This window comes from Gambusia affinis, linkage group LG09 (genome assembly GCF_019740435.1).
Source record: "Gambusia affinis linkage group LG09, SWU_Gaff_1.0, whole genome shotgun sequence".
NCBI lineage: Eukaryota > Metazoa > Chordata > Actinopteri > Cyprinodontiformes > Poeciliidae > Gambusia > Gambusia affinis.
The window spans coordinates 7,807,671-7,830,068 of NC_057876.1; the positions used below are offsets into that span (position 1 = coordinate 7,807,671).

General features: G+C 38.6%; 1 protein-coding gene across 2 annotated transcripts in view; it reads left to right on the top strand.

The window, feature by feature from the left end:
- The window catches only part of frmpd3 (FERM and PDZ domain containing 3), a 96,706-nt gene that overhangs the window by 63,770 nt on the left and 10,538 nt on the right, over positions 1 to 22,398 (top strand). For both annotated transcript variants that reach the window (XM_044127609.1, XM_044127608.1), the window contains exons 4-9: positions 15,645 to 15,757; positions 16,688 to 16,842; positions 16,947 to 17,049; positions 17,338 to 17,383; positions 17,995 to 18,099; positions 21,114 to 21,221. In XM_044127609.1, the coding sequence (XP_043983544.1) occupies positions 15,717 to 15,757; positions 16,688 to 16,842; positions 16,947 to 17,049; positions 17,338 to 17,383; positions 17,995 to 18,099; positions 21,114 to 21,221 (558 nt within the window). In that variant the 5' untranslated portion in view covers positions 15,645 to 15,716. The remainder of the gene's footprint in view (positions 1 to 15,644; positions 15,758 to 16,687; positions 16,843 to 16,946; positions 17,050 to 17,337; positions 17,384 to 17,994; positions 18,100 to 21,113; positions 21,222 to 22,398) is intronic.

Consider the following 22,398-nt stretch of genomic DNA (forward strand, 5'->3'; position numbering starts at 1 on the left):
CACCAAGAGCAGCCAAGCATGTATTCATTTCCTCCACACTGAAGGTGAGAGCAGACAGCCACCAGAATATTATAAAGTGCTTCAATGTCTCAGGACCATCTTTCCAAATCAGAGAGGGAAGATTAAATATCTTCTTATGAAGTTAATTTAATGATTGGGTTTTAAAAAATAGACCAATCTTTAACCCAATCTGTGGCCATTTTAAAAACTTTTCCACCTTATTTGCAGTCACACAAAACAGCTACAACACTGAAATGTGAAAGGTTTATCAGCCACAATGGACATTTTTCTTTTCCGGCATTGAATGGGTGAAAACAGATGGGCTTTTTGGACAAACTTTAGCTACTTCATTACGGAGAATCTCTTATATTTCCCTTTGGATAGGATAGGCTTTCTTGGTCTGCTGTTTGTGACAGGTCATTAACTTGCTAATGCTTTCAGCTACTGTGCAGTTTCAGAAACACCACTGCAGTGGATCAGGCGTACTAGTCATCTGAGGATACTGGGGTTGTGGCCAGGGCCTGGCCAGAACCTGACACACAAAGATAGATTAATGTTGTAATGAAGAGTGAAAACAGAACAGCACCAATGCTGGATATATAATGCCGAAGATTTATCTAATATTGCACAGTAAGTTGCTACTGCTAGTCCTTACATTAATGGCAACTGTAATGTTTTTGCTCTGGCTCAGTTATTTAATTCAATCTGTTTGAATCAAATCAAATCAAGAAAATCAAATAACCAATTTGATTCCTGGCATAAAGCAATGCACAAAACACAAAACCAAATCCAGTTTAGCTACCTTATTCCTGTTCCCCGCAATGCTTTGCATGCATTTTAGGCATTACTGTCTACAATTATACTGGAGCGTCATTCTGATGGGAAATTAAATGTTTCACTTTAAACGGGATAATATAGTTAGGTGACGTCAAGCTTGTTTGCATAGCTTTCAGCAGCAAAGCAGTAGAAAGTGTATACCAAACTGATGTCCACTGTCCTTCAAAGATTTGCAAGATTCTGGCATATTCACATCAATTTGTATGAATGAAGAAGTTCAAAAAAAAATTGATGACATTCAGTAGTGCAGTACATGCACAGTAATAAGATTGGTTATGTTTTGTTGATCGAGGTCAAATCCAAGTTTGTGGGCTTTAAAAAAGATGAAGAGCCCAATCAGAGGCTTAATGCCACACATCATTGGGATTGGGAATGCTGTTAGGAGAAATGCAAAGGCAGGCCATTCCTGTGTTGATGATCTGAACCCATGCAGCTACAAAATCATAAAAAAAATAAATAAAAATAAATCAAATATGTGATTAGGCTAATATGGCATTTTCCAAAATTAAATAAGGTCAGGTAAGATCATTTTATTTATAAAGCACATTTTCAGCAACAAGGGAGTTCAAAGTGCTGTTGTACCAAACTTACTGATAAGATACATTTCCCAAAATTTAACCCAAATAAATTTGGGTAGTAAATTATATCACTATGTGTAATGAATATCTAGATAATGGATTTCAATTTTTGAGTTAAGAATTATTTTTAACTCACTTTTTCCAATGATATGTACCTACATACGATAGGACAAAGAACTGTCTTGTTCCCTGTCAGAGCGCTAAAGCTGCTACATAAAACATATTCTATGTAGTAGGAAAACCTAAAATTTCAGTAAAAGGGTTGTTACGTTCAGTATATAGTGTCCATTAATGGGCTGTTGAACATGTTTTATCAGCTAGATAGAGAGACGCATTACAGAAACCTGTGCTGACACATTAGAAAAGCTCAGAAAAAAACCCCCCAAAAAAATGCTCGCCACAGCAGACTTTGGTCCAAGCTATGTGGTGGATGAGTGGATCCTAGCTGGGCCAAAGTGTGCAGGCTGCAGGAGCATAGCATCTCAGCAGGCTATATAATTACACACCCTGATGGCACAGCCACTTGGTATTCTCTGCACACCCACTAAGACATACCAGGCCTCGATAAGTCAATGGTAAGAGAAGGGAGCAGGAAGCAGAGGGAGAACTATTACAGACGCTTCAATCAGCGAGACCTCTGACAGCGGGGAGCCTGGGTCATGAATCAACCCCTGACTGTGGCGTGAACCTGAGGCATGGAGCCCTTTGACAGGCAGAGCCAACATGCTGCGTTAGAGGAGGATATCTGACATTTTACATTTAATCTCTGATGAGTGGAATCACCTCATCAGGTAAATAAACAGTAGCACTCGTCAGGCATGAAATCTATTGGAAAGCAGCAACAACAAACACAGAACATGCTCTGCTGTGCTGTGTCACACTGCAGCTGGGTTAGGAGACCACACAAATCATCTCATTGCAGAATTGTTCTGGATTGTCCTCAGCTTGTCATTATACATTTAAATCAGCAGCGAGCTGTTGTACCAAGCCTACTGATATTCTCTTTTCAGGCCATTATGTTGCTGTGGGAAACCGAGCATAGAAGCTCCTTAGACTGTTTTCTGTGCAGTTAAACACAATGTATGAATTAATATATTGCAGGCAGAGCGTTTGTGGAAATGTGTGTTTACACTGTGGGAAATGGACATTAGGCCGAGGCGCAAACACAGAAAGTGTGGATTGTGTGGGAAATGAGCTGAGTACTGCAGACTGCGGAAGGAGAGCACTTTATTGGTAGTTACAAAAAGGGCGGAGCGGGGAGGGGCGTGTGGGTGATATCTCATGGGTCGGAGAACACCAGAGAGAGGGAGGGTGAAGCAGCCATGCTGTACTTCTCTAAGAATGAGTGTCATTCTGAATCGTTCCGCTGTCAAGCAAGCTGCAGAGAACTGTTTGCTTCAGTGAAGGGTGACAGCAAAGAGACAGAGCTGCTCTGCTGCTGTCACAGCCACTCTGCATTTCACTTTGCAGACGTGGGCGGCTGCATGATATAAATGGCTGTGCTGGCCGCTGGACCTCTGCGGCCATCCGTGCTACTTTTTTGTGTGTGGAAAAACTACAACATCTCTGTCTCGGCTGTGAACTCTGTGAGATTCTCATGGTGTAATAGCCTTGAAAAATAACTGTTTATTTGTATTTGCACACAAAAGCATTGGATTAGAAACACCATTATTTTTGCTGCGTCTAATGTACATGCTATGTATGCTTACAACAAACCTAAAGCAGAAAGAAATAACTCTCTTGAGTGCTTCATTACTTATTGCAAGCCATATCATTATCACATAGCAAGCAACATGCACCAACATCATTAGATATTGTTTCAATTTGTAGGAATGACATAAAAAGCAATTGTAATGGCGCTGAAAGCATCCCATCCTAAAACCTTGGTACCAGTAACCAGCCCATTTCTATTGCGAACAAGACCCCAATAATAAACATCAATTAGGAATCAAATTTGTAAAGACCAGGTGTATTACCCTTGACTGATAGCCTTGTCTTATAACTAGCATTTATTGCTAATGCCTCAAATATACTATCCATGAAAGAGGAAAGACAGAACTGTAAAAGAAGTGTGCAGTAAAGAGTTACATGAGAGAAAAAAGTTCAACTATATGCAGAGTCCAGCTATAGCTCAGTATTGGATTTATGCCAGAGTACAAGTGGCTTCAAAAAGTCTCAAGAGAAAGCAGTGTCCTCTAACTTACTGACGCATGCCTCAAAACAGCAAAAGACAAACATCCCGAGACAGAAATCATAGATCCAAAAGAAACCGTCAGACAAAACATATCTCCTCTCAGTCACTGGGAGCTGATGGCTGATCATTTATATCTTGGTTTTTCATCTTGTAAGCATTCGATTTCTTCCCTGTAACTACGTAGTTCTATTTTAGGACTGTGTCTGTATTGCTGCCCTTTTGCATCACCATGCCATGACTTTAAAGGATGCAAACATAATCAGGGGTGCTGGTAAGGGGCTACAATATTGAAAAATAGACTGTTTTAATCAAGAAATAGAAGAATATTATCTACAATACATATACAATATTATCTTAGTATATTTTAGATTTTTGTTCAAATTTCCTTTTCCGTGAAAACACATTTCTATGTATACATCTTTGTGTGTGCCTGAAACTGACCTTCAGCTTCATGGGTGCATGAAGTAGAAGATTTTCTCTATATTCCCAATATCCCAGTGTGGAGATGATTTAGCTTTGCATTTGGCCAGTTCCATCCCTCTTAAATTACAAACCAGCTGCTGCTGCAAATTTAAATCTGCTCATACTGACCAGGCTTTGTGGCTTTACAATGCACCACAGGTGGGGAAAAAAGTAGTTGAAATACTTTCTGGTAAGAATAAATTTCATTGTGGAGAGAAAGGTGTAGCTATATGTAAAAAATAAAGTCCACATCTCATGGGTTTACAAATGACAAATGCCCGCTGCCATGAAAACACAACAGAAGCATGAAAATCCCCAAAACTGATCCCCAACATGAACTTACCACAGGTAGATTGTGGGCCTAAATCTGTCAAAATATTTTAGAAAGGACCTAAAAGGTGAATCACAATTATGTTCAAGTGTGAACATTAAAAAATTAAAAATGATTGACCTAATTAAAAAAAAAGTAGGAATATTTTCATAGACAACAGCCTGCTAAAACTTGACTATCACTTAAACAGGATACTTTGTTTCACTAAATGTTTTATAGTGTCTTAATAAGCATATCATTTTTAAAAAAGCTTAAAAGGCTTTGGTATTTTCAACTTTCTTTATACTTTATGTTGGCTGAAGCCATTTTTAAACTCAATAACAAAACAGCAATTGAATATTAGGGTAATAAATTTATTCTTCCAGTGACTGGATAAAAAACTAGAACTTTTTTTAGTTCTCTTTCCAATACTGCAGTCAACACGGAACTAAATAAATTAGCTAACCATTTGATTAAAGAGTGATTAGAATACTCTTTTTCTCCTTTTCACAACTTATCTTTGGAAATTAAGGTTCCATTTACTCTTGAAACTCGTTTGGTAATTATTCTCTCAGCATAATCAGGCTACGCTTTCAAATTAATATTCTCCCATATATATATATATATCATTTATTTTCTTAATTACTTCAGTTATTTTTGATGAATAGCTTTTCAGAGATAAGCAAATTATCAAAGACTCAGCAAGAGTGTAGTTTGGGTAAAAGGTCCAAAATTTTAACATAAATCCTTTTTCTTGTCAATGGCTTGGATTTCAATGGGACAACCTGTGTAAATTAAGGTTAAATAAAAATAAAAAAATCCAGCTTTTGCACAGGTTATGGTCAGGGACAGTGTGTTTTTATTCAATGTCGATCATAATATGTGCTTAGCTTTGAACAGAGAGAAACTGTGCCTAAGGAGGAAAGACGTATGAGATGCATTAAGTCTTGTCACTTTCTTCCTTGCTAGCATCTACTTATTTTTAAAAGTACACAACTTAAGATAACGTCTCTGAGAGTATTCTTTCATCTCAACAATGACTGGGGCAGCCTACTATATAATCTAATGGGGCACCGTTCTAAATGATCCTAAACACACCATTCTCAACAGGAGAGGGCCCACCTTCTCCAACTCTCATCAGACGTCATAAAGGCTTGGATCCCTGAAATCATATTCTGTCTCCCGTCCGGGCCCCCCTCTCCCTCCGCCCCCATGTCAGATGACTCCCTTGTATGTAGTATTTCATTACATGCAAGTAGAGAATTGCTATAGAAAATTAGTAAACAAGCAACATAATAAAGACCAACACAGCAGACAGCACATGGATAAAGTTTGAAGAAATGTAAGAAAGTCACAAAAATGCCACAAGTGGATAATTCAACAGTCATGTGAATGAAGATGCTGGTCACATGAGAAATAAAAATTGATCATTGTGTCCTGCATGTATATCACCCTAGAATATATAATTGGAAATAGACACAAAAAAAAGCTTTGCTGTGCTAGACACAGCCCAAAACATTTGCACCTCTAAATGCAGCCGACCATATTTCTACAAAGTATTAACTCAATGGTCTAAATAAAACAAGAAGAGACATATTTTAGATGTTACTTGTCAATGTTCTTTTTTGTTGTTGTTGTTGTTTGTTTTTTAAACCATTCATTATCTTTCCTTTCACTTCACAGTTATTTGCTCCTTTTGGTTGGTCTTGCAAAACAAGTCAATAAAATGAATTGACGTTTTTGGTTGCTGGTGATGAGAACATTTGAAAACAGCAATGTAAAGAAAATTCTTATAACATTCTTATAACATTAAAAATACATTCACATCTCACTTCTTAGCTCAACGGTTAAACGGGGCTGCAAAAAGTTCATTTATGAAGGTTGGATATAAATTTTTTGCATGATGGAGAGGGATATTTGTTTGGATAATCTTACTTGTTATGACACAGTAAGTGGGGATCTATGGTGCAAAGACATCTAAGATTTACTTTCCTAGCGATCTAACCCATGGTAAAACATTTACTATGCTGCACAGCATGCCTGTTTATACATAATCTGCAAGTACAAACAACAGAACACCTCCAAAATCCTCTATCAAAATAACAGAACATAGCAAATGCACACTGAGGGAGGTAGGTTTTTAATTATTGATGCGTGAAGTAGGCATATACATCATTTTGTTCTGTCCATGTTATGAGCTGTATAAACCGTTTTCACGATTCATATCATGAGCAGCAGAAATACATCACAAATGCCCAAGCAATGTGTGAGAGTTTATGTCAAAGTTAGTCCGCCGTCATTCATCATTCATTTGTCTTGATTAATGTGCTGAAAAAAAAACAAAAAAAAAACAAAGTGACTCACTGAGGAGGGAGGAAAAAGACAGAGAGGAAGTTTGGAGCTCAGAACAGAATGACAAGACATCAGCATGTTCAATGAGTTACAGCATCTACAAAAATCATCCTGAGGGTTGTCTTCCATTCCAGTTAAAACCAATTCTTCATGTTTAGTTATTTTTCTGTATTTATGAGAAACAGTTTTTAGATTTTTTTTTTTGTTTTGTTTTGTTTTCTTCTCCTTTGCAGTTGTTGATTCCAGCTTTTACTACCTTCTCATCACTCCTTGTCAGCTCACAGTTAACACTTGAAAATCACTTCATGTTCAGCCATTGTGATGACTGACAACAAACTGTCAATGCTACTCATTTTTCTTTGAACTGTAGACTATGTTGTGTTAATAGCATGTGCACCTATACACACACATCAGAACTGGACCAAGAAAACTGGACAAAATTGTGTGGTCCCATAAGTGACATTTTATTGCATACATGATTGTGGTATAATCATTACTTCCCAGAGAACACATGGCACCGGCATGTACTATACGACGAAGGCAAGGCCAGTGTGGGAGTGTGATGCTCTGGGCAATGTTCACCCACCTACTTAAGCATTGTTGCAGAACCTTTACACGCTTTCTTGGAAATAATACATGGCTGAGACCTCTTTCAGCTGGATAATGTGCCCTCCCACAAAGCGAAAATAGTTCAGGAACGATTTGAGAAGAAACATAACACAAAAAGTCTTAGACTAAAAGCATCTGTCACCAGATGCCTCAGTAAACCTTCAGAGGTTTGATGGAACCCATATTTATTGCTGCTTTGTATGAAAAAGAGGGGAAAACGTTATTGGGCAATCGGCCATTATGCCACACCAAGGATCTTTGAGTGAGTAATCATTCCTATGGAGGCAGGTAGACAATGTTAAAATATGAAATCAAATTTTAGCATGATGTAACATTGGTATGGCATGGTTCTACATTGAATGCGCAAATAGCAAAGCAGACCGTTGTGTGCTTAGACGACACAATTGAGAAGTCACACAAATGTCTGTAAACGTTCAAGGGATATCTTCAGCAAAACTTTTATAAAAGAGCTGCAATATGGGCAACGACTTCAGAAAGTGAAAGTGATAAAAAAGGTTTGCAGAGCTTGATAAATGGACTTAATCTGGCTCCATCTCTAATTTGTGCAAAGAGACAAATGAAGTTAGTGATGGGAGTGAGGTAATACATAAACTCTGGGTGAAATCTGGATCTTCACATGATTTATTATTATATTTCAAAGAAAAGCAATGATATCTGCATTAAAGGTGGCTCCGCATTGGTAGCACTGTTGCCTTGCAGCAAGAAGGTCCTGGGTTCGATTCCCGGCCCGGGGTCTTTCTGCATGGAGTTTGCATGTTCTCCCTGTGCATGGTGGGTTCTCTCCGGGTTCTCTGGTTTCCTCCCACAGTCCAAAAACATGACTGTCAGGTTAATTGGTCTCTCTAAATTATCCCTAGGTGTGAGTGTGTGTGTGAATGGTTGTTTGTCTTGTATGTTTTCTGTGTTGCCCTGCGACAGACTGGCGACCTGTCCAGGGTGAACCCGCCTCTCGCCCGGAACGTAGCTGGAGATTGGAACCAGCAACCCTCCTGACCCCATTAGGGACAAAGGGTGAACAGAAAATGGATGGATGGATGGATCTGCATCAACATCAAGACAACTAACAGAGATTCAGTTTTAATTGTTTAAAGTAAAAATGAGAATATATCCCTGTAAATCTATTCCCATGGGTCAGAAAAAAATCTAAAGCAGGCTAAACGTAAAGAAAAGTTAAATAATTTTGAGTTTAAAAAGGGTAATGCAGGCATTGATCTCGAATAATAAATATGTCTTTATTGGCGCACTGAATAAAACGGAAGTAATGTTGGAAGACAGGACAGGATATTAAAATGATTAAACAATGGGAGTTGCATCCAATTTTAGTCAGAGGACTGCCAAAGATTTGTCCGGATTAAACACACCACAAAAACTTGATCTGAGAGGACCAGCGGGACTTCTTCTAACTTTTCCAACTGAAGAAGGAGTAGGTTTTGCTTTCCTGTAGGATTTATGCGTCTGTCCTGGTCAGCCGTCATATAAACAGGATAAAGTTCACTCCCTGTGGATTCTTTCATTTGAGTCTTTCAGTTCAAAGCCTAATTATTTTAAGACACAAATCTCAACTCATGTCAACAAAAAGTCACATTTCTAAGCGAAACTTGAATCTCAAAGCATATTGAAGTCAGGTCTCCATGTTGTGTTTGTATTTGTAAAACTACTGTAGGCCAAACAGGTAGCGATTTCTTTTTTTCTTTTTTTCTTTTTATGTGGGAAGGTTCATTTCACAGTACAGTGGAGAGATTATTGTGTTGCCTCTTAGGTATTACTAATAGGATTTCTCCAATCTCAAATATTTGCTGCGTTTAATACGAAATGTTGGTAGCTTGAACTCAAGGGTGAGGAAGGATTTTTCTATGATGCCGCAGTAAAAAAAAAATAAAAAATATATATATATATATATATATATATATATATATGTTTGACCTAAACATAAAACATTAAATATATCTGCTAGGTTAGCTTCATTCTAATTGAGTTAATGTATTTCTTAGTGTCTGACCTAACATGGTGGTTACCAGCTCTCTCTGTACATAATGAATAATAGGTAATGAGCAATTGTCTGCATTCCAAAGTCAAAGATCCCATAAGATGCAGTTATTCACTGCTCTCCCCAGTCTCCAATTAGTGCCACCCAAATCCCAGTTTTCGAATGTGATTTCATCTCCGCAACAAATTACAATTTATAATTCTGGCATTTACATTTATGAAACACAGTTAATCAGTGGGTATGACAATTAACAGACGTTATTGGAGTAAAGTGAGTGAAAAGAAACTCCTCAAGCGTAACAAGAAAGTGGTTGGATAATTAAAGGTGCCATGATGAAGTGTCATGCTCACTGGAACTGAAATAGTTTCCTTATATCAGTGACTGATGCATCAATTACACATAAAAAAAAACAGCAACTCCTGGAAGTTAGAAGGGCAGAAATCAGTATTTTGTTAAGTAGTTTTATTTTGAAAGCATTTGTTTCAGTGTCTCATGTAGCCATAAATCTCAGTCCATTTGTTTGGACTCTGATTTTATTTGACGACTACTTTAATCAGTAAAATTCTGAGTAAGACTAACCGTTTTCTTGTTCTTGAAGGACCTTTGCTGTCTCCAAAAATGTCCAATGCACACACTAACACTAACAGAGCAGGGTGAGTAGTGGCTCACTTGTTTACGTCCTTAAAACAGACTGCACTGAACAGGGTTTTTTCAGTAATATTTACCACAGACAATTCAGTAAAACATCTGGAAATCCACACCGCTCAAAATGCCTAAACCAATATTAAGTTTCTTATCTAACGTATATCACCTCAAACCATTTAATATCAATATTAAACAGTCGGAATACCCAAATCAAGATATTTAGGTTTTTGTTAAGTTGAATGTGCCACAATTTGCTGAAATTTTGTTTAGTTGCCTAATTTTGATCTACTTGGAGATTGTGTTTTGGTGATTTGTTACCTTTGCATTTCTCGGTATACCTGTGAAATGTTCTGTTTATTTTTGTGTTTCTGGTTCACCCTGCCTGTGACAGACTGGCGACCTGTCCAGGGTGACCCTGCCTCTCGACCTGAAGGTTAGCTGGAGATAGGCACCCCACTAGGGACAAGGCTGTTAGAAAATGGATGGATGGATGGATGGATGGATGGATGGATGGATGGATGGATAGATGGTTCACCCTGCACTTTCCCTCAATAAGTTAGTTTCCTGTTGTGCCACAGGTATATCCGCTTCCTTACTTACCTGTGCCTGTTGTGCATCCGATGTCACAGGAGCCTATAGCCATTCTGAAGTCACCTTATAATGGTAGTCCAGCACTGGCAACTGGGCAATTGAGAGGAAGACTTACTCACTTACAATAGCTTTAGATAGGCTGGCAACCAGCGTGCCTGGGCTGGTCACTTACGACCCATACATTCTTCTTTAAAGGAAACTTTATCAAGAAAAACAGTAAGTTTCTTTTGGCGTACAATATCTTTTAAGTGTCTTGCTCTATATGCACTGACATGTTTTTGTGGTGAGGTAAGGCCTTTCAATCCAGGGCATTCTGTTTTCCAGTATTATCAGAGTAGGATGCAACAATGTCAGAATTTTTTTGAAAATACAAAAACAATAAGGAATTCTTGGAAAATACAAGCTGGCTATTAACAAGTGTCCTGTATTCACACAGAATCTTGGACTGGAACAGAACAGCTTGTTGTTGTTTTTTTTTGGGGTTTTTTACCTTGTTCTCAATGTCATCTGTTTCGCAAAGACCAGCCGGTATTATTATCGACTAGATTTACACTTTTATGAAAGTTTCCTACTCATTTTGCAGCAAATACGTAATTCTACCATGTAAAAGAAATGTTTTGAAATATGATTAAATAATAAGCACAGTCTTAAAATGTATTCATGTTTTATTATGTAATAAAGAAAATCTGATGGTCTTTCTGCACTCCTGCTCTTTACTCTAGTGTAATTAGCATATAGCCACAAGTGAAAGAACATTTCGGGCCTGATCGCTGGTTTTTAGTTGTAATAACTTTAGCTGTGCACTGACTCTAGATCAGGGGTGTCCAAACTTTTTGCAAAGAGGGCCAGATTTGATAAAGTGAAGATGCCCGAGGGCCAATAGCTTGCTCGAACATTTTTTAACTACTTAAGTTTCATGCAAATACACACTGTTATAAAACAATTTTCATTGTTACATTTATCTTTATTTTTCAAATGACAAAATAACCAAATATAAGCCACTCAGGCAGATGAGAACAACTCTAAAACACAAATTCTGCCTTTCATTCATATCTGGAGAGTCAGATAACCCACTTCGTAGCTTGCTCTGGTGGAATTTTCTTTTGACTCACAGGCCCACGTGAAGAATCGCTGTTGTGATGCCAGTACAGCTTTGAGCCGCTTCACTTTTTCAGCACGGTCACTCCCTGTTAGCTTGTCGTATGTGTTAGCATGTCTAGTCTGGTAGTGTCTCTTTACGTTGAAATCCTTAAACAACGCAACCGTCTGATTACAAATTAGACAAGCACAATTGCCTTGATTTTCAGTAAAGTACTGTAATTCCCATCTCTCTTGAAAGCGACGGTCCTCACTGTCAACTTTCCTCGTTTTCTTTGCAGTGGCCATGGCAGAAATGAGCGAGAGGGGTTCGGCACACGGATGCGGAGACAATAGTATTAAAGTGGTGCTGCCACCATTTGAAGAAAGGAGGAATTACAGTTTCAAGTTTTAGGATTTATTTATTCTGTTTGACAGTGCACGTGGGCCATAAATAATACATTATAAGACCGAAGCTGCGGGCCGTATTAAATATGACCGCGGGCCTTGATTGGCCCCCGGGCCGGACTTTGGACATGCCTGCTCTAGATTGTTCCTCTTTAGATGCAAAAATAATAACTGCTCATGTGAAGCAGTTGTTTCCTCACAGTTCCACAGACACTTTATGTACCCATGCAAATTTATACAAAAAAAAAGACACTGAGGATAATGTTCATAATAAAAAAAAATACCAAATACAAAGACCTTTAGATTAATTAAAATGTACCTGGGGAACATACATTCTGAATTAAAATGCAGCAACCTTTGTTAACAACAAACATGTTTGAGTTCAGGCCCACAGGGTTAATAAGAGAAAGGTCGCTTTTCCACACCCTAAGGCGTGGCGAGCTGCTGCAAACCCTGACGCCTGAACACAGCAGGTATGCGAGGCTCTGACCTCCAGTGCCTGAGGAAATGCTGGCATCTGTCCACGGTTGCTGCAGAGCAATCAAAGAGTGTCTGGTTAGCTTTCTTTCTCGTACAGCCACTGCATCCCTATTGCCGTCCACCCACTAACCATAGCTTCAGCGAGTGTAGTAAAGCTGTAGCCATAGCAACAGAAGGCCTGCCAATGTCCTTGGGGATCATTTCTTGACAGAATTCCCCTGTGTCTTCATTTAGCGAAAGGTTGCTCCCTTTGCTGAGTAACTGTTTATCTTTGCAGACGTGTATAAGCTGCGGTGGCCGCTGGCCGCCTTTATCATCCTCCCATCTGTTAGGGGCTACCACTCCACTCGTTCTGGATGCTGAAACTAATCCCCAAAACTTGTGATAGGAATTTAAAGCTGCCAACTCTGAGTTTCCTTCCAAAAAGCCCCAGGACAGTAAACAGGGAGAAGACGGAGAAGGGGGAGGAGTGAAACATCTTTTTGGATAACAATCAGGTTGGTGGCAGAGCACCATTTCAGCTTTATTTTGGTTCCAGTGTGTTCCTTACTCGCTACAAGGTCATCTACTCATCAGTGAAATTACAAATCAGGCTCCGAAGGTGTTTCTGACTTAACCCTCTGCAATCATTGCATGTCCCTCACAAACCACCAGTCAGAGGAAAGATGTACAGGATGGGTTTGCTCCCAGTGACAGATGGTGGAAAGAAGAAAATGACATGAGAAGAGAGTGGAAGGATGAATGGGAAACATCAGCTCCGCCGGAAAAAATTGGAAGTATCAAAACGACACAATTCTTTATTAGAGGCAGAACAAGCAAGAGTAGGCTCTTTGATCTCCACTGTGCACCTTTGATATGTCTATAGCAGGCCAGTGAAAAAGACATGAACTCTGAATACTGAAAGCTTCTTTGAAATTAATATTTTATAAACAGACTGGTTAAAATGTATTCCCTTTTTACAGATTTCTTCCGGGGTTTATTTGTCATCCTCACATGTTTCAGATCATTAAATAATTTTTTTGTTGCATTCAAAACCTATCGAAGGCAATAAAAAAAAAATGCAGTTTTTAGATGTTTTTTGTGTTTATTACAAGAAAAAAGCAACCCATTCCAGACCGCTGGCATTTACAATAACCATTTATCATTTTTGCTCCCGTCAAAGCACAACATTTTCAACGTTATGCCACAGCATCTCAATGAAATTCAATACTGGACTTTGTCTAGGCCACTCCAAAACTTTCATTTTGCTTTTTGAGCCATTCAGAGAGGAACTTGCTGTGCATAAGAATACAGTACCGTCCTGATGCAAAACCAACTTGCTCTTGAGCCAAAGACAACAAAGTGGCTGTCAGACATTGTCCCTCAGGATCTTCTGTCAAAAAGCAAAATTCACGATTTCATCAATTGTGGCACATGATACAGACCCATAACTGGCAAAAAGTTATGGGTTAGATAATAACACCCCCACCTCACCACTGTTGTCATGAGCTCCTTTGTCTGAAGTTGTGTGCTGGTTTTAAAAAAGATACCATAGCAAGAAGTTAGAATTTTCTTTTGTCAGTCCACAGACTGCCTTACTAAAAGTCTTGTGGATCATCGAGATCAAGATGTTTTATGGACATTTTTGTTCTTTTTATGGTCAAAAGTGTTTTGTCGTCGAGCTACAGTATTCCATGGATCTAATTTTGCAGAGACTCTTTCTTATTGTTAAAATATGAGCAATGACCTTAACCGAGACAAGAGAAGCCTGCAGTTCTTCAGATGTGTTTCTGAGCTCTTTTCGTACATCTTGGGTGACTAGTTAATGCGCTCTTGGAGAAATTTGGGCTCATCACTGGTTCACATTTTCTCCAGTAGAGGATAATAGCTCTCAAAGAACTATCTAAAACTGGAATGGAGAAGTCTGCCTCATTTAACATGTGTTAAAAGGTGGGATTTGACACACTGCAGCATTCCTGATGTATAAACCCCCTTCATAAATAACTTTATAACCCTTTTGACACTGACAGAGATCATTAACTCTGTTTCTTATCTGATTTTGAATTTCATTTGATCAGTGCATGACTTTATGCCTTTCTTCCTGTTGTCAGACATGTTCCATTTAACTGATTTCTTGATTCTAAAGAGCCATTATTTTGTCCCATATATCCAGATTTTTTTCTTTAAAAAAATAAAATCAGTATTTGAAAAAAAGGACCATGGTTATATAGGTTTTATTTAATGGCACGTAACAGGTGAGAGTGACTGGAAAGCAAAACCGGATAAAATGGTTAAGGGTGCAAATACTTTTCCCAGTGTAAATGATTATTTTTGAAATGCCAATTGTATTTAATGTAATGCATTTCTTGATGTGGAATAAGCTTATCTTACACAGTGACACAGGGTAGAAATGAATGGTACATGATGCAACGGTAAATAATCCATGCTCCACTATGGCCCTGCACAAGCACATCCTAGAAGAATATAAATCTAAACTATTGACCGTTTTGACTCGCCCTCTCCTTTTCACTGACTGTGGCACTCAGAAAGCTATTGGCTCCCAACAATGTGTCCCTGCATTACAATCCCGGGCAGTTCAGCCATGCTTTTTGTCTGCATCTTTCTATTCCAGCCCATCTGCACCATTAACATCACAATCCGCGTCTCATCTTGAGTCAGCAATCATTGCGGATATGGGCATAAATATCTGGTTTTGCTCTCCCTCACACAATGATTTCCTTTTTTTTTTTTTTTTGTTCCTGCCCGAAACACACACTCACTCGTTTTCAGTGGCCTTGCTTTCACAGCCACCCACGCAGGCATCTGTAAAAGAGCATGTGTGGTTCGCAGCATTTGTGCGGTCCACGCAGGCAGAAACTGTCAGATTCCAAGCCCTTAATGTGTTACGTCCTCTGTGTGCTGCTGGTTCCTCATAATTGCGGGTTTTGCTGCCAGATACCTGAGGCAAATATTTTTCCAACATCCTTGACTCTGTTTTGATTTTTCTTCAGTTTGTTTTATGTGGGAAAACTTTACGAGGCAGATTGGTTGCGAGTGAGAAAACAGAGCGTCTCACCGGCTTGTTTTTATTTCTGTTTTCTTCCCTTTAAACAGGTGAATGATTGCGACACAGAGAGCAGCCTTTGCAGCGCGACCCCGTCCCATGTTGCTCCCTCCTCTCAGGGAATGGCCAAGGTCCAGGATGGACACACGAACACATGTGAAAGGTGGAGATTGTTTGCAAGCAGCCTGGTAGTGTTTTTTTAAATAGGGATGCTTTCTGAAACCGCTCACATTTTCACAATATACAACCATAATATTCATCTGTCAAGAAATTTAAAGTGGGTTTAGGTTCCAAGCAAAACAGATTTGGTGGAAGAATCTGTTGATGCGACACCTATCAGTCAGACTACACAAGAGGTGAAGGACAAAAATATCAGTGCCGAAGAAAAAGCATAAAGTCCAATTTGCAGTTTGTCTTGAACAGTCCACAGCCAGCATGTGGCAAACATGTGGTTGTTGAAACCAGTATGAAATGTTTTGGCCCACACGAAAAGTCACATATTGCATTTTGCAAACTACATCACTGAACACGCGAAGGAACGAGGTGGTGGCAGCATCATGTTATGTTGATTTTATTTTTTTTTTGTTTAGCCAGAAAACTGTTATGAAGCTTGTTAGAGATAAGTACAGACCAATCCAGTAACAAAAGTTGCTGGAGGCTGCATAAGACTTTAAACTGGGTTAGAGGTTCACCATTCAGCAAGACATCTACCCTAAACATGTAGCCAGAGCTACAATGGAATAATTTAGATCAAAGCATATCCATATACAGATATGGTCCAGACCTAAATCCCATCAAGTGTCTGTGAAAATATTTGTTCGCAGACACCCTCCATACAGTCTGACTGAGCTGAGCCAGAAGTCTCTAGGTGTACAAAGCTGTGTTGACATCATCCAAAAGACTGGCAGCTGTATTTGCAGTAAAAGATTATTCGCAAGGTGTTGAATGCCACACTTTTTAATGTGCACATAATGTCCCAACAAAATACATCCTAGTTTGGGATTGCAAAAGTGACACCATGTGTTCAATATGTGTCAAAAAATGGGCCTGAATTTGCAAATTCTGAACTTCTGGATTTGCATTTACTTCACAGCACTGACATGTTAGAGGAGAGCCACGATGGTATGGACAGTGGCACCCTGAGTCCTCCTTCAGCTCGACAGGTTACCATCAAGCGCCACCCTACTCAAGGCTTCGGCTTCATAGCAGGCAGCCAGAGGCCTGTCATCGTTCGCTCCGTCTCTGCCGGTTAGTCAGCATGTATGTTTGGAAAAAAAGGGATACCGGACGTAAACAAGAGGGATTTCATCTGACGAGACTATAATTTTTTACTGTATGTCTTTTGTCAATAGACGGACCTTCCTTTGGAAAACTTCTCCCTGGAGACCAGATCTTGGCCATAAACGAAGAGACGGTGAGCGACGCGCCACGAGAGAGAGTCATAGACCTTGTAAGGTAACATCCTTTACTGTCCCAGGAGGGAGGGCGGGAGGAGGAAGAGGGTCTTAAAGTCAGGGGGCCAGCAACAATGGCAAATGGGAACAAAAATCTAAAGACTTGGGTAACGAGGATGGACTCAAAAGAAGAAACAGTTTCTTACAGCATCAACAACAAACCTGTGGATGACTCAGTCCTTTTGCAGCCAAGGAACAGCAATAAAGCAGCAGATAAAAACTGTTCTTTCAGTGCTGCACCCCGTGTGGCATTATCTAACCCCCTCCACTTTCTGCTGTCTCTCAACAGACGCTGCAAAGACACCATAGTTCTCACTGTGCTGCAGCCCCAGCAGGTAATACAATGGGGCGCTCTCCCTTTCATCTTCTCCTCCCTAAAGATTACTCCTTGTCCTCGTCAGTCGCAGCTCTTTTCCCTTTCCATTTGAATCGTACGGCTAAACAAAGTGCAGTGTTCTGTTCCAGTGGTGCAGAGTGAGGACGTACATTAGTATTCATGACCTTGCTCCGTACACTGGAGTAATTTCTTTTCCTGGTAACCCTGCACAACAACTCCAAGTGGGGACATAAACAGCCACACGAGACTTTAATAAACAAGAATTTTATGTGGATGCATCATTCCCTGCAGAAAGAATAGAAATGTACAATTCATCTTGCTAAGAACCACCAGATGCTTTATTTCAAACATTGAAATAAAGCATCTTATTATTTGGAGGCTAGACCTATGATATGTCTACATAAAATTCTAAAGGTTACAAAATCTCAAATAAAGAAACTTTTTTTGTGGATGAAGTTTGCATTTAAATCTTGCAGCTGCACCTTTACACCCAGTTTATTGCCAGTTCTTTAATGCATGTCTTTTAAGTGCAAGTCATGACTCACTTGTAAGTCGTACATCAATCAGCAATACTTCACAGAGTAACCATCACTCTCCTTATGTTTTTAGTCACCTAAGTCTGCCTTCATAAGTGCTGCCAAAAAGGCCCGCCTGCGAACCAACCCCCCTAAAGTGCGCTTTTCAGAGCAAGTGTCGATCAGCGACCCGGACTCAGTAAGTTTTAGCTGCATTAAAATAATTGCTGTTACCCTTTCATCCCCATCTTTGCAAGCTTTTATTTTTAAGCAGGAAACATAAAAAAGAGCAAAACCATCTCTGTCCTCTATCTCTACTTTATGTGAGCTCATCGGGCAGAGACGGGACGTTTGGTCAACCTTTTGGACACCAAATAAATTGCTTCTTTTTTTTTTCTTACAGATTTGACTTCTCTTAAGTGCGACTTGTGACACTTTTGTTAGTTGTTTTAAAACAGCCAAAAAGATGCTCCAGCTTTTCAGTTATGAAGGACATGATGACGATCCTAAGTGCTTAAATAGAAAGCACCTGGATGCTTCGCCTATCATCCAAAAGTCTTTGGTTCTGATAATGTGCTGGGAGCTCCGAGCTTATAAATGGTAGATGGAAGGATTGCATAAATAGGGACAGTAAGGTCAAGTGGGTTGCTGACCCAAACACACTTCCTGTGATATTTCTTTTTTGGTAGCTGCCCCGAGAAAAGTTGTAATGTAATGTAATGTTTTAAGCAAAACATTTAGTAGTCTAGTAAATTATTTAAAAATGTCTTCCCTCCATATAGCTTTTTTGGGGGTAGAAAATGAATACATTCTCTTTTGTTATTTATGACCAACTCCTTTATGATGAAAAACGTTGGTTGGCTAAAATCAGTTAATAAATAATTCAACTTCATTTACTCTAACATTGAATTTTGGTATAGGTGGATAAGAACTGAAGTCAACCACCGGAGCTAAAAGAAAATCCTCCAACTTCAGCAGACAAAGTATCTAACTTTCCCACACTGCGACTAAGTTTAACAAAGCAAATTAGGTTAGCAAAATATTCCAGTAACTTGCTTGAGTTGTTTTGTCCATTTATTCAGAGTTTTAAATTTACCTCACTGAAATGTGCAGGCACCCTGGCCAACACTTGTGGATTCTTCCTAATAAGACCAATATGTGAGCTGTTTTACTCACACGTTTCAGAATGTGAATGGTTGTGAAATCAACCAGCAAGGCAAGTCAAGGCTTAATTTTAGGTGTTAGAAAGTAGGAACAAGAGGCAACCCTCTGCGATTGCTTATAGGCTTTTCATTTGAAGTGAAAATGGCTCCATTCATCCCTCCTTTTCTCTCTTTCTGTACGTTCTGTATCTTCCTCACTGCACCGGGCGCTTGTGGTTGGATGTTTTATCCCTGTGGTGAGCTAGTCTCTCTCCAGATACCCCTATTACATTATTGCCTATCTGTTTTGTATTTCAGGGATGCAGGAAGATGTGCAGCTTTCAGTAAATAAAGCACCACCACACAAAATGTGATCCCCAGCTAAACCAGACTTAGAAAAATATTTTGGACATGTCAAAAAGTCATGAAAAATTGCACATGATTATGTCCGAAACCTGAGATATGAAATTATTTATGAAATGTACTCAAGTGCTGCTCAGTTGTCACAGTAATTACCCCCTAATAACATTAATCATTGCCATGCTAAGCTATGCAGATACTCTGTCTATGCTGAGGAAGAATTACTTACATCTGCATACAGAAGGCCTGCAATGACTAAGCAGCCCAACTTTATCAACTTTATCAACTTCATCAAACTATTGTTGGTAGATAGTTGGCTGATCATTAAAAAAAAAATAAAGAAAAAAATTTAAAAAACTTGATTGTGAATTCCACACATTTCATCCTAAAACACTTATCCTTTCATGCCTCCCGTGTCATGAAAGGACTTGATGTTCAGCACAATGTAGTTCCAGTTTAAAAGCCACAAAAAAAGTTATCATTTGCGCAGAGAAACGACGTCGTTCCTTATTAAATGCTCACGCCTTCCAACCAAAGAAGTTTAGAGTTATGATTTATAAATAACATTAATGCTGTAAAGTTCACAAAGATGTCAAGCATCATCAATTTAACAAAGGAGCGAACATGAAAGGATAAATTATTTTTGGTCTCTTTTAGCTGAAACTGGTGGAAGAACAAAGACAGCAGCATTGCTCATCACACCCACAAAGTCACGATTCTTTAAATAAAGCAACAACAGACTCTTGTGGAGCCACTTCTGTTTAGCTTTTTCATTACACCTAACTTCAACATCTGCTCGGCCCTGACAGGGCCATTGGTGATCAGCATGGGAACCAAGCTATTTAGACAATTAACAGTTTTTTTGAACAGATATGCAGGATGGAATTTGTAAAGGGAACCAATGGAGCTGGTTTTAATGTTTTCATGTTATGAGAAAAATCAGTTCACTCTCTGCACAGAACAACAGCCTTTTGAGAGCTTTTAGTTCGAGACATGCTCTTACATTACAACTATTCTTTGATGATCAAGAGCTGCCCAGGTGTCTCCTATGTCTCATCTTTAGGATAAAAGAAAGTCATAGAAAATAAGAAATAGACGAAATGTTAAGAGAAACTCTGCGATCTTTGTGAAAACTTGCTAAGGCTTTCATGCTGGGTGTAAGACTCTCATACCTTTGGTTTCCTTTTTTTTTTTTTCCCTGATCACAAATCTTACTACATTTTGAGAACAGAGTCATTTTCTTTGTAATTCTTTTGCATAAGGTAAAATAAGTTGACATTAAGAGGAGAGTTCCTTTTCCATCTTATCCAAATTAAGAAAAACTGCACTGCATATCAGATCTTATCTCTGTCAGAGTGCTCCAAGTAAAGGTAGCAAGTTTAAATTTAGCCCCTCATTTAAGACTTTCCTCCATCCAATTTTCTTTACAAGAGATAAATATTAGATGTGAGAAAATTAATAATCCCTTCTTTGATCATAATACAATGCATAGGATAGCTGTCTTAAGGCACAGCTTTGCTCCTTCTCAGTCAGGTAAGTTAAAAGATCTCTTCCTTGTTTACTTGAGGCATCGTCTCTCCTCTGCTATCCATTGATTCCCACCGTCAAGTATTACATTTGATTATGTTCATTCCCGATCACCTTTTTAACTTATTACCACAGTCTTCTCTAATCTAAACAACCCATTTTTCTTCTTCGGTCTTTCTTTCAGACAATGCTTAAGGACGACTCCTTGCTGCTCATACCAAATGTGCTGAAGGTGTTCTTGGAGAATGGACAGATTAAATCTTTTACGTTTGACAGCCGCACTACTGTTAGGGTATGTATGAAGGCTGCCGAATTGCTGTGACAAGGAATTTCAGGTAATAGTTTTATAATAGCAAAAATGTAATTGGCATTATATGTGTACAGTGACGTATTTCAGAAAAAGAGGGTCTTCAATTTCATTTAGTTCCCTTTTGTCATTGGCTATTTTGTGTAGGTTTTTGATGTGGTTGATATGATTATTTTGCACAGAGTGGCACAAGTCAAAGATTTTATATATATAGGTAATGTATTGAAAACATTGCCTATTGTATGTCCAGGCGATAGTAATGGCTGCCCCTCTGTAAGAATAAACTGCTGCACACCAAAGATGACTAAAAGCAATAATAATGTTTCAGACAACCAGTTTATGAATTAGTGCTAAATAAAGAATTATTTATGATGTTTTTAAGGGAATCAAGACTATATTTGACAATCCGTAGTGTAAAAGGTGATATATATATATTGATCTGGATTACTCTACACTGAACAATTGTTTGAATAACATATTTAATTATATGAAAACACAAAAAGAAGTTGGGGTTTTTTTGTTTGTTTTTTTAAAAGAAAAAGAAAAGCTTTCTTGGTTTGGGGTGCCACTTAGATGGAAACAGGCTTGAGAGGGGATCTGTACAGATTAGACAAAAATCATTTGAACCCTGGGGGATAGATGTAAAGCAATTTCTACCAATATGCTCTTTCCAACTTGCATTTTGTCAAAGTTTGGACATAAATGTGATGGAGCATCTGTGAAAGGAGATGAAGATTAAAGAGGGTAGCAAAATTATGAATGAAAGCGTAAGAGAAGCTGTGCACCAAGGTTTCATTTACAGCCTCCAGCGACATCACTCATTTTGACATAAAAGAATTGATTACTGTGGTTTTACCAAGCAGCCTAATATCATTATTTATTTATTTAGTTATACTTTTATATCACAAATAAATTTGTATAGATATAGAGTACTGTGATATATAATTCATCAGCATCTGTCTTGCGATTTCTATGCAAGGTGTCATTAAATACAATATTGGAAGTTTTTCTCATTCTTGAGTCCTGTCAGTTACAAACTGTTTAATTGGCTTTTTTTTTTTTTTTTTTTTTAAAAAAAGCCAATTAAAACAACTTTCCTCATCCTACCATTTTCTATAACATAAAATACAAACATTAACAATAAGGTTGGGAATTGGGTTAT